At 45.4% G+C, this 21,021-nt stretch overlaps 1 protein-coding gene across 1 annotated transcript in view; it reads left to right on the forward strand.

The window, feature by feature from the left end:
- Positions 1-21,021, forward strand: part of Adgrf5 (adhesion G protein-coupled receptor F5) — a 95,009-nt gene that overhangs the window by 30,474 nt on the left and 43,514 nt on the right. Inside the window, exons 2-3 of the mRNA XM_027387457.2 lie at positions 10,730-10,855; positions 17,486-17,540. Coding sequence (XP_027243258.1) covers positions 10,754-10,855; positions 17,486-17,540 — 157 coding nt within the window. The 5' untranslated portion in view covers positions 10,730-10,753. The remainder of the gene's footprint in view (positions 1-10,729; positions 10,856-17,485; positions 17,541-21,021) is intronic.

Raw genomic sequence — 21,021 nt, forward strand, 5'->3', positions numbered from 1 at the left:
AGTCCATGCTCAGGCAGGATGCCACCTTCTGAGTGGTGAGGCCAATCTGTAGGTCTCAATTCAGTCTCTTGCATTTATATACAACTTCTGTACTCTCAGAAGACGCCCGTGACTCTTCTTTCTCCATGCCACAGGTAAAGCTGGCATCTGTCTGATTCCTGCTTTACTGAACAAAAGATGAGAAGTGCATTTAGATTTCAAAGAATATGAAAGTGAAGCTAACTAATTTGCCCAGCTTTACACAGTGACTCTCTCATAGGGCTCTGAGACCAAGAATTCAGATCTCTTTTCAGCTCTTCAGCCCGTTCCTTAGCTAGGAATGTGAAGATAAAAGATAACAAAGAATTGACATGATTATCTTGAGTGTATTAACTTTGCAGCATGGTGAATGCTTTGCTGGGGATTGTGAAAGTGCATCCAATTATTGCATCATTTAGATATTTGCAGACTAGAATGCCAGCTGTTGGTTGCTGTCAACCAAGGAGTTTCCCCAAAAAAGAACAAGGTCCACACATTTCACTGAGGCAGTTGGATCAGAACCTTTCTGGAAGGGACCTTTGCAATGCATTGTTTTCTTTTAGTCTCCCGGGTGGTTCCATTATGCACCCCCCACGCCACCCCCAGACTGACAGTGGGAATCCTGGCTGTGAAGGATGGAGTGGTTAAAGTGAGATTCAGAGACATCACCTGGTTATGATTCTGAACAGGTGTGGCTGTGCCCAGAAGTGAGCGTTATGAGTTAGAATCCTGGCAGGCAAGGATGGAGAGGATGTTCCTGTCTCCACCCAGAGTGGTATTGTCTTTCCCGTTCAAACTGGAATGACCCCACTCACTTGACACAGATACATCAGCTCCTGAGACTTGCAGATCTTAGGGAGTCTGATTAAATGTCCTAGTAAACAGGATATGCTCGGTAAAAACGCATGAACTGGCTGTGGGCACATGGTACATGCACAAGTGATTTACCAGTTCTGATTTTCAGTTCTCGTTGTTTGGCTCTGGTCACCACCCTTAAAAGATCTGCAATCTTGCTTGCTTCCTAGAAGATAATCATAAACATAAAGTCTTTAACAATCACAGCCTAGTGGAATCAGGCACTCCAGTGAGGCTTGCTAGGTTTCACAATGCAGGCACCCTTGTCCCACAATTACTTTAGACTCTTAAGGTGAGCTCAGGGGCAAGCTCTGAGGATTTGATTGACACACATTTACTGAGTCCTTGCTGTGTTCCAAGCACTGTGTCCAGGGTTTTGTGAAGATTGCTTTTTTTTTTTTCAGTTGTACCGACAGGCCTGTGTTATTATAATCCTTATTTTAGAGAGGATTTATATACAAAGCTTAAGTAAATTGCTTAAAAGAAAAAGATAGTGGGTAATAGGATCAAAATTACATTTCGGGCAGAGTTCATGTACCTAATTATCGTGCCACACTCCAAAAACCACCACAGTAAGCAGTGCTAAGAGATCCACAAGGCTGGGCCAGAAAAGTAGCGAGGTAGAGAAATGCAGGCATAGTTCAGAGAAGGCTGCATCCTGAAGAAAAGATTGGAGATGGTATGCTACAAAGGTTAAGGACTCAGGCTTTGGCAATAGACACTGCTGCTATGTGACCTGGGTATATTCTGCAATTTAGCTAGGCTTTGGTTTTCCCGTTATACAAGTGGGGGATAATGGTGGGTTTCATAGGGTAGGATCATAAAGAGTAAGTGAGCCTCATGTGTGTGGGTGTTTAGCCTTAAATCTAGTCTGTGGATGGTAGCGGTTATTGTTATTGAGTTAAAGGATTGGGGGGAATCAATGCTCAAAACTCAAAAAGGAAGAAAAAAACTTCTCAGTGCTCAAGAACCATTGGAGGAGACCGTCAAAGGTGGCAATCCATCCAACCCACATCTACTGCTAATATTTGTGCCATATTCTGTTAAGGAAGTTACAGTAGAATCTTGCAAGTAGACCTGTCTGTATCCAAATATCATGGAGACGATTTTGTCTGAGCTGGGTTTGTGTTAGGTTGCAGTGATTTGTCATGTGTTGCCTGAACATCCATCTCCAGGGCATCTGAAAATGCCTGAAGTGCTTGGATTAGGTACAGTGGTGATCCAGAGGAAAGTTCCACCAGAGAAAACTTACCAGTTGCTATTGTGTAAGATAAGTGGTCAGGGAAAGGGGGGCAGTCAGGAGATTATAGCCACCATCCAGATGTCACGGGGTGACATCCAAGCCCAACAAAAGAACCATAAGCTCCTCTGAGAATGTCATCAGCTACCTACTTACCTGTGGGATGTCACTTCCTAGCCCTATCTACTTGTGCCCAAGAATAATCGTGGGACTGTGGGTCTGCATATCTGGAGACAAACCAGTAAGAAGCAAATCCAGGAAGAGATGGTTAGAAAAGACTGTGGTCCTACAGAAGACAGCAGATTGGATTCTAGCTGAGTCCAATTTAGACCCTGCCAGAAATAGTACAGCTGGAATTATGTGCCTAGTATTTAGCAAATAGGCCAAGGCAGAAATAAAGCCTAGAGTATTCTCACATAAAATGACTGTTCGAACTGTGGAACTACACAAGCTCCCAAGAGCAAGGGTGTCAAGAAAGAAAAGTCAAAAGGGAAGGAGAGGTGTTTGTAGGATTCGGTTATTGTGGTTTGGGTGGATGAGAAAAGGAGAGGAGCAGGGGGGATAGGGGAAGGAGAGGGATGTCACAGAGGAGGGGACACATTGTCAAGTTCTTTTTGCTAAAATTCTTTGTATAATAAGCACTAAAGTCACATGGTCCAAATGGAAACATCTTGGAGCATTAAGGTCTTGTAGTTATATCTGGAGGAAAAAATGAAATCATTATTATTTCTTTTGCCATTTTGTGCGGCATAGTCATTATTGTTAAAATTCAACAGTGTTCCTCAGGGGAGAATTAAGATCATGGCCCAAGGTAGCCACACCACATCGCAGGAAGGTTGTGTGGTGGCCAGGGCTGAGCAACTTCAGAAGGCTTAGATAGCCCTGTAACTGTGTACATGCTGGAATATTGTGTGTGTGGTGTGTGTGGGCCTCCCCTCCCCCCTCCCCCAACTAAAACCCTACCTATCACATATCCTTTCTGCTCCCTCTGGATGGTGAGGCCTTCCATAGGGTGTCATCAGAGTCTACTGTATCCTTTGGGATAGGGCCTAGGCCCACCCCCGTGTGTCTTGGCTCAGGGAATATTCCTCTATATGGAATGGGCTCCCAAAGTCCACACCTATGCTAGAGATAAGTACTGAACTACTACAGGGAGGTCCTGTAGATTTCTGAGGTTTCCTCACAGCACAGGGGTCCTTCTTGCTCCACGTAGTATTCTAGATGCTTATTGCGGAGCCTGGCTTTTTTTGTGTGATACTGTGGGATTGAATTTAGGCCCCCTTGTTTGTACAGCAAGCACTTTACCATCTAGGCCAGTTCTCCAGCCCAATGTGTTGAAATATTTTAAATTACATGACAGACTGCTATGGTTCTGAGTTTTTCACAATCCAGCAATGAAATAGTTAAGATCTGGCCCATCAGAAGACCCAAGCTGCAGGGTAGCCACACATCATTAGTTTTGTTTAACTACTCATCCAACAGCAGTAAGCCTACAGGACTGTGAAGCTTAAAGACACTCCTTCTCAATCTAGCCCTGTGGCCAACCACAAGGCTACCCCTGGCTGCAGTTGGAATGTCTGCCTGACATTGTTCTCCCTGGCTCAGGGAAACCCCTTTCTGTGAAACATCGAAGCTAGGAGATAGGGTAGATAAGAGTTCTGTTAGGAACTTCATGTTTTCTTACAGATGATAATCTCTTAATGTTAAAATCCCCAGTGACTTACAAGGAGGCAAGAAGGCTAACGGGTTATCAAGAATCAACACATGTGGAGTGTGTTTTGGAAAACTCCATCCCATTGTGTACAAACAAATGCTCCTCTGTAATCAGATAGTCTCCGAGCTGCTGGGACACAATGCTGCCACAGAAGCTTATTTCAAGGCAAAGGAAAATTAAATAGGAAAAAAATGCTCTTCAATAGAACCCTTTAATTGGCATTGTGTTTCGTGTTTGTGTTGAATAAATATTTACTTTATAATCCTGCATGTGCCAGGGATGAGTCATCGAATTAAATAAGGTCAACAAAGATAAGTCTTATCAAGTTTGCTCTTGTAAATACAGGTCTGTGGGGAGCCTCTTAAAGCTATAATTACGGGTTTTGAATCTGCACTTCTGTAGCTCTGGAGGTTACACATGGACAGCACCCTATGCTTCTCAGATCCTCAACCATCATGCAGATGGTGTGTGTGTGTGTGTGTGTGTGTGTGTGTGTGTGTGTGTGTGTGTGTGTGTGTGTGTATTTGTGTGTGTGTAAATGCACACCCTCATGTGTATATGGAGGCCAGAGGTCAACACTGGTTGTCTGTTTCTTTTTAATTAATGTTTTTGACTCATTCTACCCGCTCTGCGATTGGCTAGATGGGATAACCACCATCGAGCCCTAAGAATGCTGCTGTCTTTATCTCCCCAGGGCAGATTATAGACACATACTACCATGCTCAGTTTCCTTACACAGGTGCTGGGGTCCTGATTCCGTTCCTGACATTTGCACAGCAAACACTCTACCCATTGAAGCATCTCCCCAACCCCAAAGCTATTTTCTCTTTGTTTGCTTTCTTACAATTCTGGAGATCAAACTCAAGTCTTTGTTGAATAGGCAATCACCCTGACATTATCCCCGGAAACAAAGAAATAATCTCAGTGTGTAAAACTGCCCCTGAAATGGTCACCTATTGCCCATCATCTGGACAAGGAGCTTTGTTCTGTATTATTCTCTCTTGGTATGGTCATAAGTGAATACACAGGATATGTCAGCTCCTGTCTTCTGCTCCTTTGATGTCCAGGCACACCGTCCCACTTGAGGGCCTTTGCACATGGTGTTTTCTACTTGGAACCCTCTTTTAATTCACTCTCTCCCCCCCCCTCCCCCCCCACAAAGATAATTGAAATGTCTGCTTCAGGTTCAGCTTATTTAAACATTGTGCTTGGGGTACTTTTCACAAACCCAGGACTGGGTCCGGTTCCTCTTGCAGTTGCTTTTTGTTTTCCAGAAAGTTTAGCACCCTGATTAAAATCCACACTGGACTTCAGCTTCCTACATTTACATTCTTCCTCAAAGTTGTTTAAGTGCTCTGTGACTCAGTTCATTGTAAATCACATTGTTAACTAGAAAGCACACCTGAAACACTTCGGTGGGATTGTTATACAGGAGAAGTGATTAAATATAGCCGGTGTGCAGCACTGGGTACATAACAGCTGCTCAAGAACTGTTAATACTACAGCGACTTGAGTAATTGATTCCTTAATGATGTCTCTCCGCTTTATTAGACTCCAAGCTCTATGGAGACAGGACCCACTGTCTTGGTGACTGCCACTTCCCTGAGCCCAGGAGAACACCTGGCCCTTGTCAGGACCTAATAAATGGACACATGAATAGATGGGAGAGGGAATCGAGGCTTTATGGAACAACGCATGTCATGCAGTCAGAAAGGCTCAGGGCTGCATAAGTGTGTGTATAAGTGTGTGTAGGTGTTTGGGGAATAGGACGACTATTTATAGCTGCATGCATCAAGGGACTCGCATTAGGCGGCAGCCTTTTCCTGGACGTGGTGGGTGGGTAAACTTTGAATGTACGGTGACTCCTGGGCCTATGAGATGAAGATTAATGAACCAAGTAAATGGCAAACACTTAAAAATAGTTTGCTGATAATGGTTACCCTCCACCCTCAAGAATGGTTTTTGTTTGACTTTTTTGCTTTTGTATGAACACTAGAAAAACTTTTTCACTATTTTAGATACCTCTGTATCAGCCAACATCAATATGGGGAAATATGGAGAATGCTTACTAAACACATTATTAAAAAAATAAAAGCCAGGTCATGGGGGGCCTTGGGTACCAGTGAGGGTACTTTTATTTTGAAAACCATTAAGAGCTAAGCAGGGAATGCCTAGGGAGACAGGTGCTTCAGAAAGGTGGACCAAAGTAAAAGGGTCACAGTTATTGTTGCCATGGTACACAGGTCAGACAGGTAGGCCTGGGCCAGGTCTCACATTAGAGGGGGGTGGCTTAGAAGAAAATCTGCAAGGTTACATCTGAGATACAAAACATGTAAGGAATTGTCCAAGTTTAAGACAGTCACAGACTTTCGAAGGCCAACTGCTGTAATTTACTTCCAATCATCGAGTCTGTCAAATCCTTGCCTTAGTTCATAAGGAAAATCTGGCACAGAAGATAAAGTGTCCTGTCCTGTATCACACGGCAATATGAGGCTAGGATTCATGTTTCAGTTGCCTGGTCCATTTTGAGGAAATTATCCACTTACTAACATTGCTATTTTACCAAGAAACTGTCTTGGTTCAAGTGCTTTCTCTGGTGGGATAGGTCTCTTGGTAATCGATTTCTCCCCTATCTGGTATGAGCAGTGTGGCTGTGAGCCCTGAACAAAGCTTCCATTTCTATGTCTGGAAAGTAAGTGGGAATAATTTAGTAGTCTCATAGGGTTGTGGGTTGTCTGTCGAGAGGGTTAAATGGGATAATTCTCTTATTTTTAGTGATATCTTATTATGTCACTGAGGCTACCTTTGAACTCATCATCTTCCTCCCTCTGTTTCCTGAATACTGGAAGGCTTGCACTATGGTGCCCAAGAAGGCATCACTTTTATAGAGAGCTTACCACACACTGGGTTGTGCTAAGCTCCCCCTCCTGGCTAGGGACTGTCATCCCATCACCACCTGCAATTATCCAATGTTCTATCAATATGGTTCACCAGGCTATAGGAAAATGTAATTAGCTGGAATTTTAAGAATCATCAGTAACTTCTTGGGTTCTGACTGTCTCCATCCATAGCTGACTGTGAAATAAAGTTAGTCCTAAGCTTTGGCATCCTCATCTGAAAAACCAAAATGGCTGACTGTATTTGGTGAAGGGCCGATGAGAGAACATGGGAAGGCAGAGCTGTGTGGAGTTTACCAAGCCAATCATTTCAAAAAACATCTCACAATGGCCCTGTTGGGAGCATTCTCAGACAACCTAGATGTGACCATTTTAAGATCAGGAGTTGAACTCTGCAAGAGACCTGTTTGCTTTCTTCTCTCTTGCCACTCCCTAGCCTGTAACAAAACCACAGTTAGCTGGGACTGTTGGTGGGACACTAGCCGAAGAGTCAGTCTTTGGTGCAGGGTGTTTTTCAGGTTTGGGTGAACAGGCTGGATCTTCACTGTACCTTTCCTGGTACAGAACCACTCTGCAGGAGCCAGACATGTACTGGTCCAAGTATTGTTGTGAACCACTGTGACTTATTCCTGGAATGTGACATCAGCAGGCACTCCCCTTTTTTCTGTTTCTTAAAACTTCACAGACAGGAAGACTGAGTCTGAGTTGACCAGGAAGTTGCTCAGCATGACAGGGTTAACTCTGGGAATTAGACCATGTCTCCCAGCTGTTGTTCTAATGATCAGTCAGCTCACACAAGTAGATGGCTTATAGTAGACTAATTTCATTAGGAGAAAGATTGGGAATGACATCTTGCTCTCCCTGTGTCTCCTAGTCTTTGACCTTTACTCCAGGAATGTTAGAAGCAATATGCACCTAGAGGGCCATGACAGCTGAAGGCACCTGTGCCCACACATGGTGTTGAATGTGGGAGGCTGCCCTGGGTCTCAACTTCATCAGAGTAGATATTTTGCTCACAAGCTAAGTTGCAAAGCCCCCGCTGGTTTCCTCATAGGTGAGAACTCCTATGAGCTGGAAGGCAGATGTGTTAAGATCAGGGACAATGCAGAGAGGAATTACAGCTTCACACTTCTCCCCTGATGAGGTAGGAACCTCAATAACTGAAGTGATCCCCAGCTGACACTGTGTTCCCTTTGACAAAACCCCTGTCACATTAGTTGACAATTATTTAGAATATTGCTTTCCCTTCAGAGTGGTGGTTTTCTTCTTTCTTCCCAAACAATGCCTCATCTTTGAGTAGTGTAGCTAACTCATTCCAGAGAATATTCATAGGATAGAGCCTATCCCTTTGGACATACACGCACATGGGCGTGTACACACACACACACACACACACACACACACACACACACACACACACACATATCCAGGTCAAACCATACATTATGGTTTTCTCCGAATGTCTTAACAGAAAGAAGACTGTCTACTTTACCAAGAATAGTCTCAAAGGAGGGTAGAGGTAGAGAGAGACAGAACTGTGTTGGCCATTGACCTTATATTAGCACATCAGATGTGACAATTTGGGGACATTGTAATTCACCAGAACTCTAACACACACAAACAAAAAAGGTTCACTGAAGCATTTGGGAAGTAAAGATCTGAGGTTTGCTCTGGTCCGCCCTGTGCCAGTCGCTCCCTAGTGTCAAGGGCTAGGGAAGGCTCTCTAACTATTCTGTTGTTATTTCTCACACTCTTAACTAATTGCCTCATTGTGGTGCTGATCAGTATACAATATACTCTGTTGGGACCTGGGAAGATTGATTTGCCCCTCTCCCCAACCCCCCAGGGAGTATCCTTTGGAGATATAGGATGGTCTGACTCATCTTAGAGATAGTTGCTGCCAGCGGACTTCATCAGCCTACAACTACATGAAAAACACACATAAAGACCATAGAAGGTGTCACTACAGCTTCCCTGAAGCAGATGCATCTGTTCTGTTGTATCTGTCTCTGTCACTGAAATTGGAAAGCCTTGTCCTAAAATCACTGAGCTGAAGAATTTGAAAAATGCGCCGATTGCCACATGTACAAAGTGGAGCGTTCACAAAGCTGTGCTCTCCCTCCCTCTCACTGGAGGAGGAAAAGGCAGTCGGCTCTTGGTGATTTACATACAGTTCTTCCTGACACCTGCTTATTGGCCCTCATCAGTGTTGCACCCTGAGCCTGAGCCTCTGGTACTGTCTGCAGCTCTCCCATGTCTGCTCTCTGCCCTTCACTGACCTTTGGGGTGATAACCATTCCCATATTCACTGTGCTTCTTCTCCTGAGCTCTTCCTGGCTTTTAATCTCATTTGCATCTCAGGAAATTCTGAGAGAATTAGGGAGGAAGTATCATGATCCCCGCTTTACAGGTGAAGTATTGGGGTCAAGACACGGAAGATTTAGTCAAGCATACAGGTCACGATGAGGACTCTAATCCTAGACCCTAATCCAAATTTCCCGTCTTGGTCTGTGGCTCTTTTCACTGGCACATATCATGTGGGCTTAGAAAACGACAGTGAGAGGGCTGGGCAGGTGGCTCAGGGGGTAACATGCCCACTGATAACAAACATGTTACCATGGTATCAATACCTAGTACCCATGCCTCGATAATCTCAGCACTTCGGAGGTGGACAGGCAGCTCCTGGCCCTTGACAACCAGCCAGTTGGGTCAGTCAGTGAGCTCCGGGGTCAATGAAAGACCTGCCTCAAAGTAAGGTGGAGCACTGCAGAGAAATATTCCTGACCTTGACCTCTGGCCTCCTTATGTGCATGCATAGATGAGTCAACCTGTGTACACATTGTGCATGCACACAAAGTCAGAAAAGAGAGGATTTATACCAAGTCATTTCTCTTGATTCCTGGATGTACTTGGTTTGAGTTTATTGCTCTGATCTTCAAATACAAGAATGATTAATGTGGTTAGAAGAAGGCTCCTATATACATAACAAGCATTATACAGAGAGCGTGTTAAAATTAGCATGTCTGCTAGGATACTTTATGGCATTAATATCATATATGTTTTGTTCCATGATATAAATAGTGTTATAAAGTAAAACTGGTGTTTTTATAACTAAATACTAATAAGTCCTAGCCTATTAATATGATCAAAAAGCCAACCGAATGGGTTGCTTATGAAATTAAAATTTAAAAAAAATTAAGTTAAGATAGAATAGGGTAGACATCAAAATATCAAAGCGCAGTGGTGTAGCAAACGTGAGGCAAGTTCGCCAAATGCTTTCATGGTATAGTCAATGCCATGGATTACATTAAAGAGAGTTTTCCTGTCTCTCTGTGTGTATCTTTGTATGTGGGGTGGGCACATGCATGCTGCATGCATGGAGACTGGAGGACAAGCTCAAGTGTCCAGCCTTAGCTTGTTTGAGGCAGGCTCTCTTTAACGTTCACTGCTGTGTACACCAGGGTTGCTGGTCAGGGGCTTTCGGAGATTCTCTTCATTTCCTTTCACATCTGTCCATAGCAGCACTGGATTTATAGATGGTGCTGCCTTGCCTGGCTTTCCATGGGGGCTGGAGATGCAAAATCCTGTTCTCGTGTTGTGCATCAAACACTTTGCACTCTGCACCATCTCCCAGGCCTAATGGTATCTCTTACTAAACTGCCCATCTCTTTTTCTTGCTTTTTTTCCCTTTAGCCTCATTTTCTCCTCTCTTTTATTCATCCCACACTCCTTCATGTGTGCAGGAACTGAACCTGCAAACCTGCTACTTTTGCTTTACTTACTAGCATCAACAACCCCCAAACACCCTCCCCTCCCCAGCCTCCCTGATGTGTTTATCTCCCCGCTGAGACAAAGCTTGTGTCTCAGTTTGATCGTCTGTGCCCTTCCCCTTCCCCTCCACTGAAAAGGTCCTGTGTGGTGTGGCTTTCCAGACAGCGGCTGGCCATTCTTTCCTGTTTCATAAATCAATCGCTGTGTCTCTAAAGCTTCATATTTCCATTTCAGGCAAAACAACTCGAATCTGAAGAAATGCAAGCGCCAAGGACAGTTGCGTTCTTCTTGGTGCTTATTGTGACATGTTCTCCAGAAGCGACGTGGAGCAGGACTGTACAGCCCATGGTTCACCCTTTGGTGAGTAAAGCCGCATCTGCAGTGATTTCCTTATCTTGGTTCTTTGATTTCCTGGTGAGGTCAAAATCAGAAAGCAGTTCTTTTACAACATGGTGTAGGAGGGGATTCTGAGGCAGTGCTACCTAGAAATGTAGGCAGCCATTGGTGTCTTTACTGGGCTACAACTTCCTGCAGTCTGAAATCAGCAGTAGTGTCAGGAGATTGGCCAGCCCAGCCTCCTTCACTACACTGCTTTCACCACTCCCCATGATGGGCTTTGTGCAGTTAAGGAAAGCTATGAATACAAATCAACCCCAAGTTGTAAATTTACTTATAGCAGTCAGATTTAAAAACAGCATAGTTCAATTGCATGGTTCTTGATGGTAAACTCTGTAGGTGACAACATCATGTCGCCTGCTAGGCTGAGGCTTCACACTGAAGCTGCCAGTGATAAAGCAGATTTGGAAAGCTGTGAAGCAAATGTGCTCTCAAAGGACTTTACCTGAGCATCAGCCTGCAGCATGGTTCAAAAGCCTTTAATCGGTGTGTGTGTGTGTGTGTGTGTGTGTGTGTGTGTGTGTGTGTGTGTGTGACAAAGGCCAGCATTGCCAAAGGGCCACAGGTAGTGTCTAAGATTCTTCCCCGGGGAATAATGCAGGTCCTTTGTCTTTGGAAGCTTGGGAGGCATTCAGCTAAGTAAAAGGAGGAATGGGTATATTGCTCCATGTGGGCTTCTTTATCCCATTTCTTACAGTAGAGGCAAGGCCCATTGCTGGCTGGGAGATAAGACATGCAGTTCAGCTTCTTCTCTTCATTTACAGAATCATGCTAATAGTAGTGCCCATTTCCTATGGTTGTTATGAGAATTTAATTGGTTTTTATTTATAGCAGGCATCCAATTGTTCTGTTTTAGTCTGTGTATCACTATTGCTAAAGTTTTAATAACTCCCAGGTAAATAAAAACTTGTTTTTGAGACATTTATTTTCTTCTATTGGACTTCATATAAGGAAACTGGAATTTGATTCAGGGAGTATAATTTATTCACATTTAGTGAGATTTGGTTTTGCTTTCAGCATTTTGTTTCATCACCGTGTTTACCAGCTTTCTTGACGTTATAACAAATATCTGTCATAAACAACATGAAGACGAAAGTTTTCATGTTGGCTCACAGTTCTAGAGACTTTAGTTGGTGGAGGGATGGCACAGTGGACCACAAAATGTGCATCACAATAGCTGTGACACTAAGTATCACAAAAGCTGGTGTCTTTCTTCTTTCCCCTTTCTACCCCATCCCCACTGCTGCCCCACCCCCTACCATAGGGTCAGTGCCAGCCACACCATGGTGGGTCTGTTCTCTGGCTATCCTCTCTGGAAATGCCTCTGCAGACACACCCGGAAATGTACCTCCGTCTCCTAGGTGTTCCTTGATCCAGGAAGTTGAAAATGAAGATTCACCCTCTCAATGATTTTATGTGCTTGCCTCCTTTCCCTATTTAGGGTCTTTTGTTTTGGTCTATGTCTTTTTTGTTCTTTTCAATTTTTTCTCTCATGACTTGAGGGATGCACATATGTCTCTTCTCCCAAACCCCAGTTTGTGGGATGCAACCTAGGCAGGAGATGAGGCAGCCTTTGTGGGGTACAACCGAGTCTGGAGAACATGCCAGTCTGCTCATTAGATCGAGGAAGGAACGTTTGCACCAGTACAGCACTGGTTACTCAGAAGATGTGGTGTCTCATGCAAGAGCTTGAGGTGATTTCCTCATTGAGGTTAGCCCAACCTCTCTTGTAGAAGCAACTCAAGTTATTGTGCTCACAGTGACAATCTGTGCATGTCTAACCTGGCATCACACGTGGATTGAAGTCCAGCTTTTTCCTTGTGTCTTTGAACCTATGCCCTCTATATAAAATGGGAATAAACAACATCCCCTTCTCTGGCTTGTTGTAAAGAATCATCTACGCCAAGGGCTTCTGAATTGGTCCTTATTGTCCATGTGTGCTGCTAGCCTTCTGTGGGGAATCTTGGTAAGGTAGTTCCAAGTTCTCCACTCAGAAGCAAAGGGTTACGTTGGCATTCTAGGCTAGCAAAAGGAGTGAGGGGCAGGCTCTGGTGATGGCAGTTGAGATGTGGGGCACCTGGACTCTCTGGTGAATATCTTGTCACCTTCTGTCCCTTTAGATTTTCATTCCCACCTTTTAAGCTGTGGCGGGGGGCGGGGGTGGCTCAATTGCTGAGTTATTCTTACTGGGCAAGAATGAGGAACCAAGTTTGACCCCCAGCATCCATATGAAAAAGCCAGATGTAGTAGTGGATGCTCGTCATCGCACACTGGGGGAGGCTTGAGACAGGAGGCTCCCTGTCACTCACCTCCAGCTGGCCCAGCCAAACTGGTCAGCCTCGGGTGAAAAAGGGAAACCCTATATCAAAAACTAAGGTGTAGAGTAACTGAGGAAGACATCTAAAGTTAACCTCTAGCATCCACATGTACATGGGGACACACACAGATATGCATGTGCACTCGTGTGCACACACACACACACACACACACACACACACACACACACACAGACATGCGCACATGCATGCACGCACACTCACTCACACGCATACCTATGCGCGCACACACACCACCTCTCCTTCCTGACTGATTACCTTCTCCAACTCCAGGCCATCCGACAGCCACCAAAATTATTTGGAAAGTCATCTTGTATGAAAGGTGGGGCTTTTCCTGGAATTGGTGGCCTGTCTCTTCTGGCTGAAACTCTGCCATTAGGAAATCCCCAGTGGAGGAAACTGTGGTTCACAACCTCATCTGGAGAACTTTGCATAGAGTGTGTAGACAGATCCAAGTGGGAGCTGTTTTTTATTACTTGAAAATACCCCAGAGCTGTGCGATCCTCTGGCTGGACCAATTTTCCCTCCTTAGCTATTCTAGCCAGAAAACGAATTTTAGTAGAAAAAGCAAGTGTAGGGTCTCAGTTACCTGAACTAGAACCCCCTGAAGACTCAGGATGGCAAGGGCAGTCCCAGGGAGCCCAGGACAGGACAGACACACGAGTACACACCACTGCTGTGGCCATGCCAGGCTCTTCGTACGCCTCTGCACAGGTTACCGTTTAGAATGCAGGAAAGGAAACTTAAGCGGAGCAGACGACTTTCCCAGCTAATAGTAGGAGAGGGCAGGGGGAGTCAGTTCGTGATGTGATTCGAGCCTTTGCCTGTTCAAATCAAGGTCTTAGCACCTAACAGCCCAGTTCTGGGTGGTACTATACAGCAGAGTGGGCGGGGACAAGATGTGGCAGCAGTACCTTACAAAGATGTGTCCAGAAAGTTCCAGATGGTTACTATAAAGAGCTGAGAAAGCTGTGACTCCTCAAAGACACCTTCACACATGGTGAAGGCCCCAAACCAATAGCTGTGCCCAAACCAGTCTGTGGGAAGGAGGGCAAAATTCTGTCCTCACAAAGACTCAAGATACTCTGCATTCAAAGTGAAATGTACTTGACATTTTAACACACCTTAGCCAGCAGCGATTTTGGGGTCCCACCAGTAAACAGGAAGCATGAGGACATGACCCAGGAGAGCTGTTCAAGCACAGCCCTCTGAGACTGCCTCCTTTTGATTTGTCTGAGCCCCTCAACACATCTCAGGACTTAGGTGGCTAGCCTCTCCCCAGCCCCCAGGTCTGCAGGGTAGACCCTTCCTTCTGCCTGGGCACAGGGCCAAACCAGCAGCAGGGGACACTGCCAGGAACCACCCTATACATCGCCCGTGTGACTTCAGTTCCTGTGTACCCACCCTATACATCGCCCGTGTGACGTCAGTTCCTGTGTGCTCACATTCCTCTACAACAACCTCACTGTAGAGGAAGCAACAATTGGGCTATTGACATTCCAGTCACCATCCATCATGTCTCTCGGGTACATGTTCCCTTCCCACCCCCACTTCTTACACATTTTAATGTTCTCCTCAGCCAACGTTTCTTAAGGACTTCGCGGAGGCGAACACACAAAACAGCTGATAAATTCCAAAAATTATAGCTTAGAAAGGAGAGGGGGACCAGCCTCGGAAACTGTTTGTTGAAAAGGAGAAAGGGAACAGGGTAGGGTGATGCACACCTTTTATTCCAGCACTCAGAGGCAGAGGCAGGCAGATCTCTAGGTTCAGGGCCAGCTTGGTCTACAGAGAGAGTTCCAGGATAGCCGGGGCTCTTACACAGAGAAACACCGTCTTGAGAAAACTAAAAATGAAAAAGAAAGAAAAGGAGAAGGCGAGGAAGAGGCAGCAGGGCATGGAGACAGGCATCAGACAAGGGAAGACTGGCTTCCCACGAGGAGCCCTGTTTCCCAGTGTGTCTCCTAAGCCCTCCTGGGCAAGGGCAGACTTTGGAGTCAGGCTAGCTAAGTTCAAATTCTGAGTCCTGAAACACGGTGACCTTAGGCACATATTTGACCTCCTGCACCTACATTTCCTTATCAGTGAAATGGGGATAGTTATAGCACCATTGGTTGTCCTGGTGTGCAGTGTGTGATACATCTTAGGAATTTTGTTGAGTTGAGCAACAGCAAATGAACTGGAAAATCACAGCAGACAAACCCAGGATACGCTTAGCATTGTGTGGCCGTCAGAGATGTGTGGCGATCATAGGAGATGACACATCCCTGTGAGTAGGGTCCATCTGGGAAATCTTCTAAGAAATGAAGTTTGTTCACTGAGCCTTAGCGGGAGCTTGCTTTGTGGGATATCCCAGGAGTCTCCCTGCAGGCAGGAAGCAATGAGAAAGAAAAAAAGCCATGTTAGGTCAAGGCAAGGGGAAGGTTTGGTTACTACTGCTGAGTGGGGATTGATCCCATCAGCAAAATGGACTGTTCACCACAGATGGGTGTTGGAAAGGATGGACTTGAGAAAAACTAGGTAGCACAGTACAGACAGGTGACGAGTATCCCACAGCAATGTGGCATCTGATTCCAGACAGTGCTTCTGCACAACCAAAGCTTTCTGCTCTATACCTATAGTAATCATTCGACCTTTCCAACAACCTATATTATCCCCATGCTCCTGATAGGAGAGAGCCATAGAGATGCAATAATCTGAGGTCACACTGCTATTCAATGGTGGAGCTGAGATTGGAGCGTACCATCAGTAGAGTCCCTGTTTCTGGGGTGGAGAGAGCATGTGCATGGCTGTGGGCAGAGGTGTGGACCTGCGTGTGTGGAGGTCAGAGGAGGATGTTTGGTGTCCTGTACAGACACTCTCTGTCTCATTCCCTTGAGTCAGAAGCTCTTGCTGAACTTCTTGGTAAAGAGCTAAGCTGAGAACCAGCAAACCCCAGTTCTCCTCCTCTCTCTGCTCCCAACTCTGCTGGGGTTGTGTGGGTGTGAGGTCATGCCCAACTTCTAACCTGGGTCCTGGGCATTTGAACTTCGGTACTCATGCTTACACAGCAAGTGCTTTTATGCATTGTTCTGGTTTGTTTCCAAAAGCCACTTGAAGGAAAGGATCTATCTCTTTTCTTTCTTTCTTTCTTTCTTTCTTTCTTTCTTTCTTTCTTTCTTTCTTTTTTGAGACAGGGTTTCTCTGTGGCTTTGGAGGCTGTCCTGGAACTAGCTGTTGTAGACCAGACTGGTCTCGAACTCACAGAGATCTGCCTGCCTCTGCCTCTTGAGTGCTGGGATTAAAGGCATGCGCCACCACCACCTGGCGGATCTATTTCATTTTATAGCTTACAGTCCATCATCCAGGGAAGCCAAGGCAGAAACTTAAAGCAGAAACTGAAGTGGAGAGGAACACTGCTTCCTGCCTTGCTCCCTCTGGCTTGCTCACTCAGCTACCTTCCTTATACAGTGTAGGCTGACTGCCTAGGGGTGGTCCTGCCCACAATGGACTCAGATGTCCTACACCAATCAGCAGTCGTCACACCCACAGGCCTCAATTGATGAAGGAAAGTCCTCTTTCAAGTTCCCTCTCTCAAGTGTGTCAAGTCAATAGCCAAGGGCAGCCATTACACCTGCTATCTCCCTTGTCCAAGTCTTTGCTTTTAACCTGTACATCATAATAACTAAAATTGACTTGGAACTTACCCTAGGCCATTTTGGAGTTCACTCGAGCCTCGTAACAGTCCTATGATGTCGACACTGTCCTTATTCCCAGAGGTCCACTGAGTGTCAGTAACTTCCCTATAGCCACCAAGAGGCATAGGCATATGTGCAGATGGTCTGACTGCAGAAGCCATCTAGAATCTAGGAGGAAAAGGCCCAGAGGACAGAACTATTGTGTCTAAGCAGGCAATCGTTCAGCAGCCTGAACAGCAGGAGAAACACTGGCCATCCCAGCTGAATGCTAGGAAAACTTAGGGAGATTGACTTGTGTTACAGACGTCCAACTCAGGGTTCAAGTCTCAGGTACAGAGCATAGATTAGAGGAAATTGGTGTCTATTTCTAAACAGGGTTCACAGACCAGAGATGTTAAGAGACTCAGACGCAGTGAGTTATTCCACTGCCTGACCTAGGGATTGGTTTACATAGACACACTCCTGTGGTGTTTCCCCACGTATGCATCTGTGTTCAGGTGTGATGCTGAATGACCTGTGAATGGGAGGCCAAGGGGAGAGTCCCCCAGTATTGACTGACATGTTTCAAATTGTTCTTCCAGATTCTCCATGAACATGAACTAGCCGGGGAAGAGCCAGTAAGGCAGAAACGAGCAGGTATGTGCACTTCTTGCTTGGCGTCTTTTAGAAACCAATCACATGGCATTTGCTGTAACTCTACGATTGATCCCTGCCCCGCCGCAGTCTATCATACATGGTATGGGCTTTATGTCACCAGACAAACGCTCTATCTTCACCCTTTTGTTATTGATTTATTTGTTTGTTGAATGCATACATGCATTCGTGTGCATGTGTATGTGTAAGTTAGAGGTGCCATCCATCAGGAGTCATCCATCTTGTTCGTTGAGACAGTGTTTCTTACTGGTCAGGAACCACTCCACCTCCAAGCAGGCTAGTCTGGCTGGCCAGCGAATGCCCCGGAGATCTACTTGTTTTCCCCTCTAAAGCACTAGGACTGCAAGTTTGTGATGTTACCACGTCCAGGTTTGTAAATGTGGGTCCTGGGCATGAAACTTGGTTCTAATGCTTACACTGAAGGAAGCACTTTACCAACTGAGTAATTTCTCCAGTTGTCCTAGTCAAAGTTCGATTGCTATGAAGAGAGGCCATGGCCATGGCAACGTTTTTAAAGGAAAATACTTAATTGGGGCTGGCTTACAGTTTAGAGGTTTAATTCATTGTCATCATAGTGGGAAGCATGGTGGCAGGCAATCCGACATGGTGCTGTAGAATATCTGAGAGTTCTATATCCCAAGCAACAGGCAGAGAGAGACACTGGACTTCAATATCCATCCCCAGTGACACACTTCCTCCAACAAGGTCACACTTCCTAGTAGTGCTATTCCCTATGGGCCTATGGGGGGCAATTTCATTCAAATCACCACACCAACATTTGTTTGTTTGTTTATAGATAGGTTCTTGCTAAGTTGTCCATGTTGGCCTTGAACCTGGGATCCTCCTGCCTCAGCCTTGTAAGAGGCTGGGATTATAGGCCTCCAAACCAGGCTATGGGGCAACATTTTTAAACATCGAATTCTCCATGGTTCAGCCTCCCAGTAACTCACAGGAACAGTGCTCTTTGTTTGCTAAAGTAGCTGTAAGGAACCCCATTTTCAACTTTATCAAATGAGGTTAAGTGGCCACAGAGACACCTTGCAACCCCTTTGTTCAATCACCACAATCTGTCACTCTCCTCAGCTGCCCTCCAGCACCAAGACTCTTTCCTAAGCCAGCAGCTGTCCTCCCCTTCTTCCACAGATCGTTCTCACTTTATTCTTAACCCTTTTCCCTTCCCTCCCTGAGTTTCCTTTCCTCTCTTCCATCCCCCTCTCGTTTCTCCTCCAGTTTATCCTTCACTTTGCTGTCCCAATGGGCTCCAGTGTCCCTCCTCTTCTTTCCCTGAAGCCAGCCTGTAGCTGCCATATTCATCAACAGGTGCAATGCCTCCCTCATCCCACCAACCCTGTGAACTCCCTGTGGCAGGCACTGAGCCAGACATGTGTCCATTTGTACTGTGGAAGGCTTCAAGGGTCAAAATGGAGCCAGGGGTGGATGAGTCCCAGGTTTCTGCCAAGTTTTTCCAGGGCTCCAGTGACCAGCTCCCAAGAGCAGCTGGTCTCCCTGCTCTTCTAAGCCTGGCTGTCTATCACTCCTGGGAACAGCATAAAGGGGTAGTTCTGGGGCAGGAAATACTGGCATATCTAAGGACTTGAACATTCCAAAATTTTTCCAGGCATGCTTTCACTGAAACAATCGTGACAATGGTAAGTCACCATGAAGACGTGTTTTCCGTTTATTATCCATGGTACCCTGTGTTCTTGGACCCCTAGAGTCAAAGCAAAGTGTCAATGAATCAATCAGCCGGTCCACCACAGATGATGGATTTGCCTTGGTACTTTTACAAAGCCACTAATGTAAGAAATAGCCGTAGGAAGTCCCCCTGCTGGGCTCTTGATGGTAGGATTGTAAGTTGTGATAAAAATGTGCATTTCCAGCAAAGGGAAGGTAGCACGTGAGGGAAGCTTTCCAAGCAGTCATCCCCAGAGGATGCCTGAGTTTGGCCTCATCGAGTGAAGAGTTCTGCTGAGAGTCAGATTGTCAGAACGGCTCACCCATTCTGGTAAAAGGATGCCTCCCTTTTTGAGGGCATGATAGCAGGAGGTGTGAAGATTCAAGAAGAAATAAACTTAAATGGAGTTTTTATCTGAATCACTGCACCACATGTTTAAAACTTGGGATAAAAAAATCATCTTTAAAAAAATACTCTTTGAGCTGGGCATTGGTGGTGCGGCGCCTTTAATCCCAGCACTTGGGAGGCAGAGGCAGGTGGATCTCTGTGAGTTCGAGACCAACCTGGTCTACAAGAGCTAGTTCCAGAACAGGCTCCAAATCCACAGAGAAACCCTGTCTCAAAAAACCAAAAAAAAAAAAAAATACTCTTTGAGAATTTTATATCTATCTATCTATCTATCTATCTATCTATGAAAATACACAATATATTTTGATCACATCTATGCCTCACTCAATCCATCATTAATGTCTGAATCAATATTTACACTTATTCTTAGGACATTATAGATGTCTGTATATGTGACAAGTCAGATGCCCAAGCTCACTGTCCTCTTGAGATGTAGATTTGTGTGTGTGTGTGAGTACATGTATATGTACATATACACACATCACATACATGTATCCATCGTATAATACACACACACACACACACACACACACACACACACACACACACACACCAGAGTTATTATATTTTGGGGGCTTTAGGATGGTTGGAGAACTTTTAAAGCCTGGAGCTAATGAGATGGCTCAGTTGGTAAAGGGTTGCCACACAAGCGTGCAAACCTGAATTTGATCTCCAGCATCTATATAGAAAGCCAGGTGGAGTAGGGCCCACTTCTAAGCCCAGCACTGGGGAGGCAGAGATAGGAGGATCCATGGGGTTCACCAGCCTGCCACCCTAGCCAATCAGGTAAATCCCAGGTCCCCCAGCAAGAGACACTGTCTCCAAAACCAAAGTGAACAGAATCCTAAGGAATGACACCCAAGGCTGACCTGCTTCCACATGTACACACACACACATGACCATGCTCACATACACACATATACATACATGAACACACACACACAGAATCCTCCGTTTGAAGGGTTCTGATATGTCCCCAACAATGAGAGAGCATTCACTTGACACCAGTCCCAGAGAATAACCTTGAGGTAGGAATATGATGCCATGAGATACTAGCTGGTATTCTTAGGAAAACTCTTTCCATGCAGTTGGTGAGGAGCCCCCACAGAACCCAGGACCAGGAGCAAGAATATGTGTGGGGCTCCCTGAGAGGGCAAGGAGTAACTGTGGGAGAGAAGGAGGAACTAGAGGATGGGTGTGTGTCACTATTAGATCAGCAAGTAGGGTCCAGGGCAGCTGGAGGTTGGCACCAAGAAGTGACAGATGTAAACTACTGAAAGTGACAATGAATAATCCAGGTGGTCTTTGCTGAATTAATTAAAGAAATCAGTGTGCTGAGAAACAGCCCCCACATGGACCCTGGCCATGAGTAAGATAGGA

The sequence above is a fragment of the Cricetulus griseus genome (genome assembly GCF_003668045.3).
Source record: "Cricetulus griseus strain 17A/GY chromosome 1 unlocalized genomic scaffold, alternate assembly CriGri-PICRH-1.0 chr1_1, whole genome shotgun sequence".
NCBI lineage: Eukaryota > Metazoa > Chordata > Mammalia > Rodentia > Cricetidae > Cricetulus > Cricetulus griseus.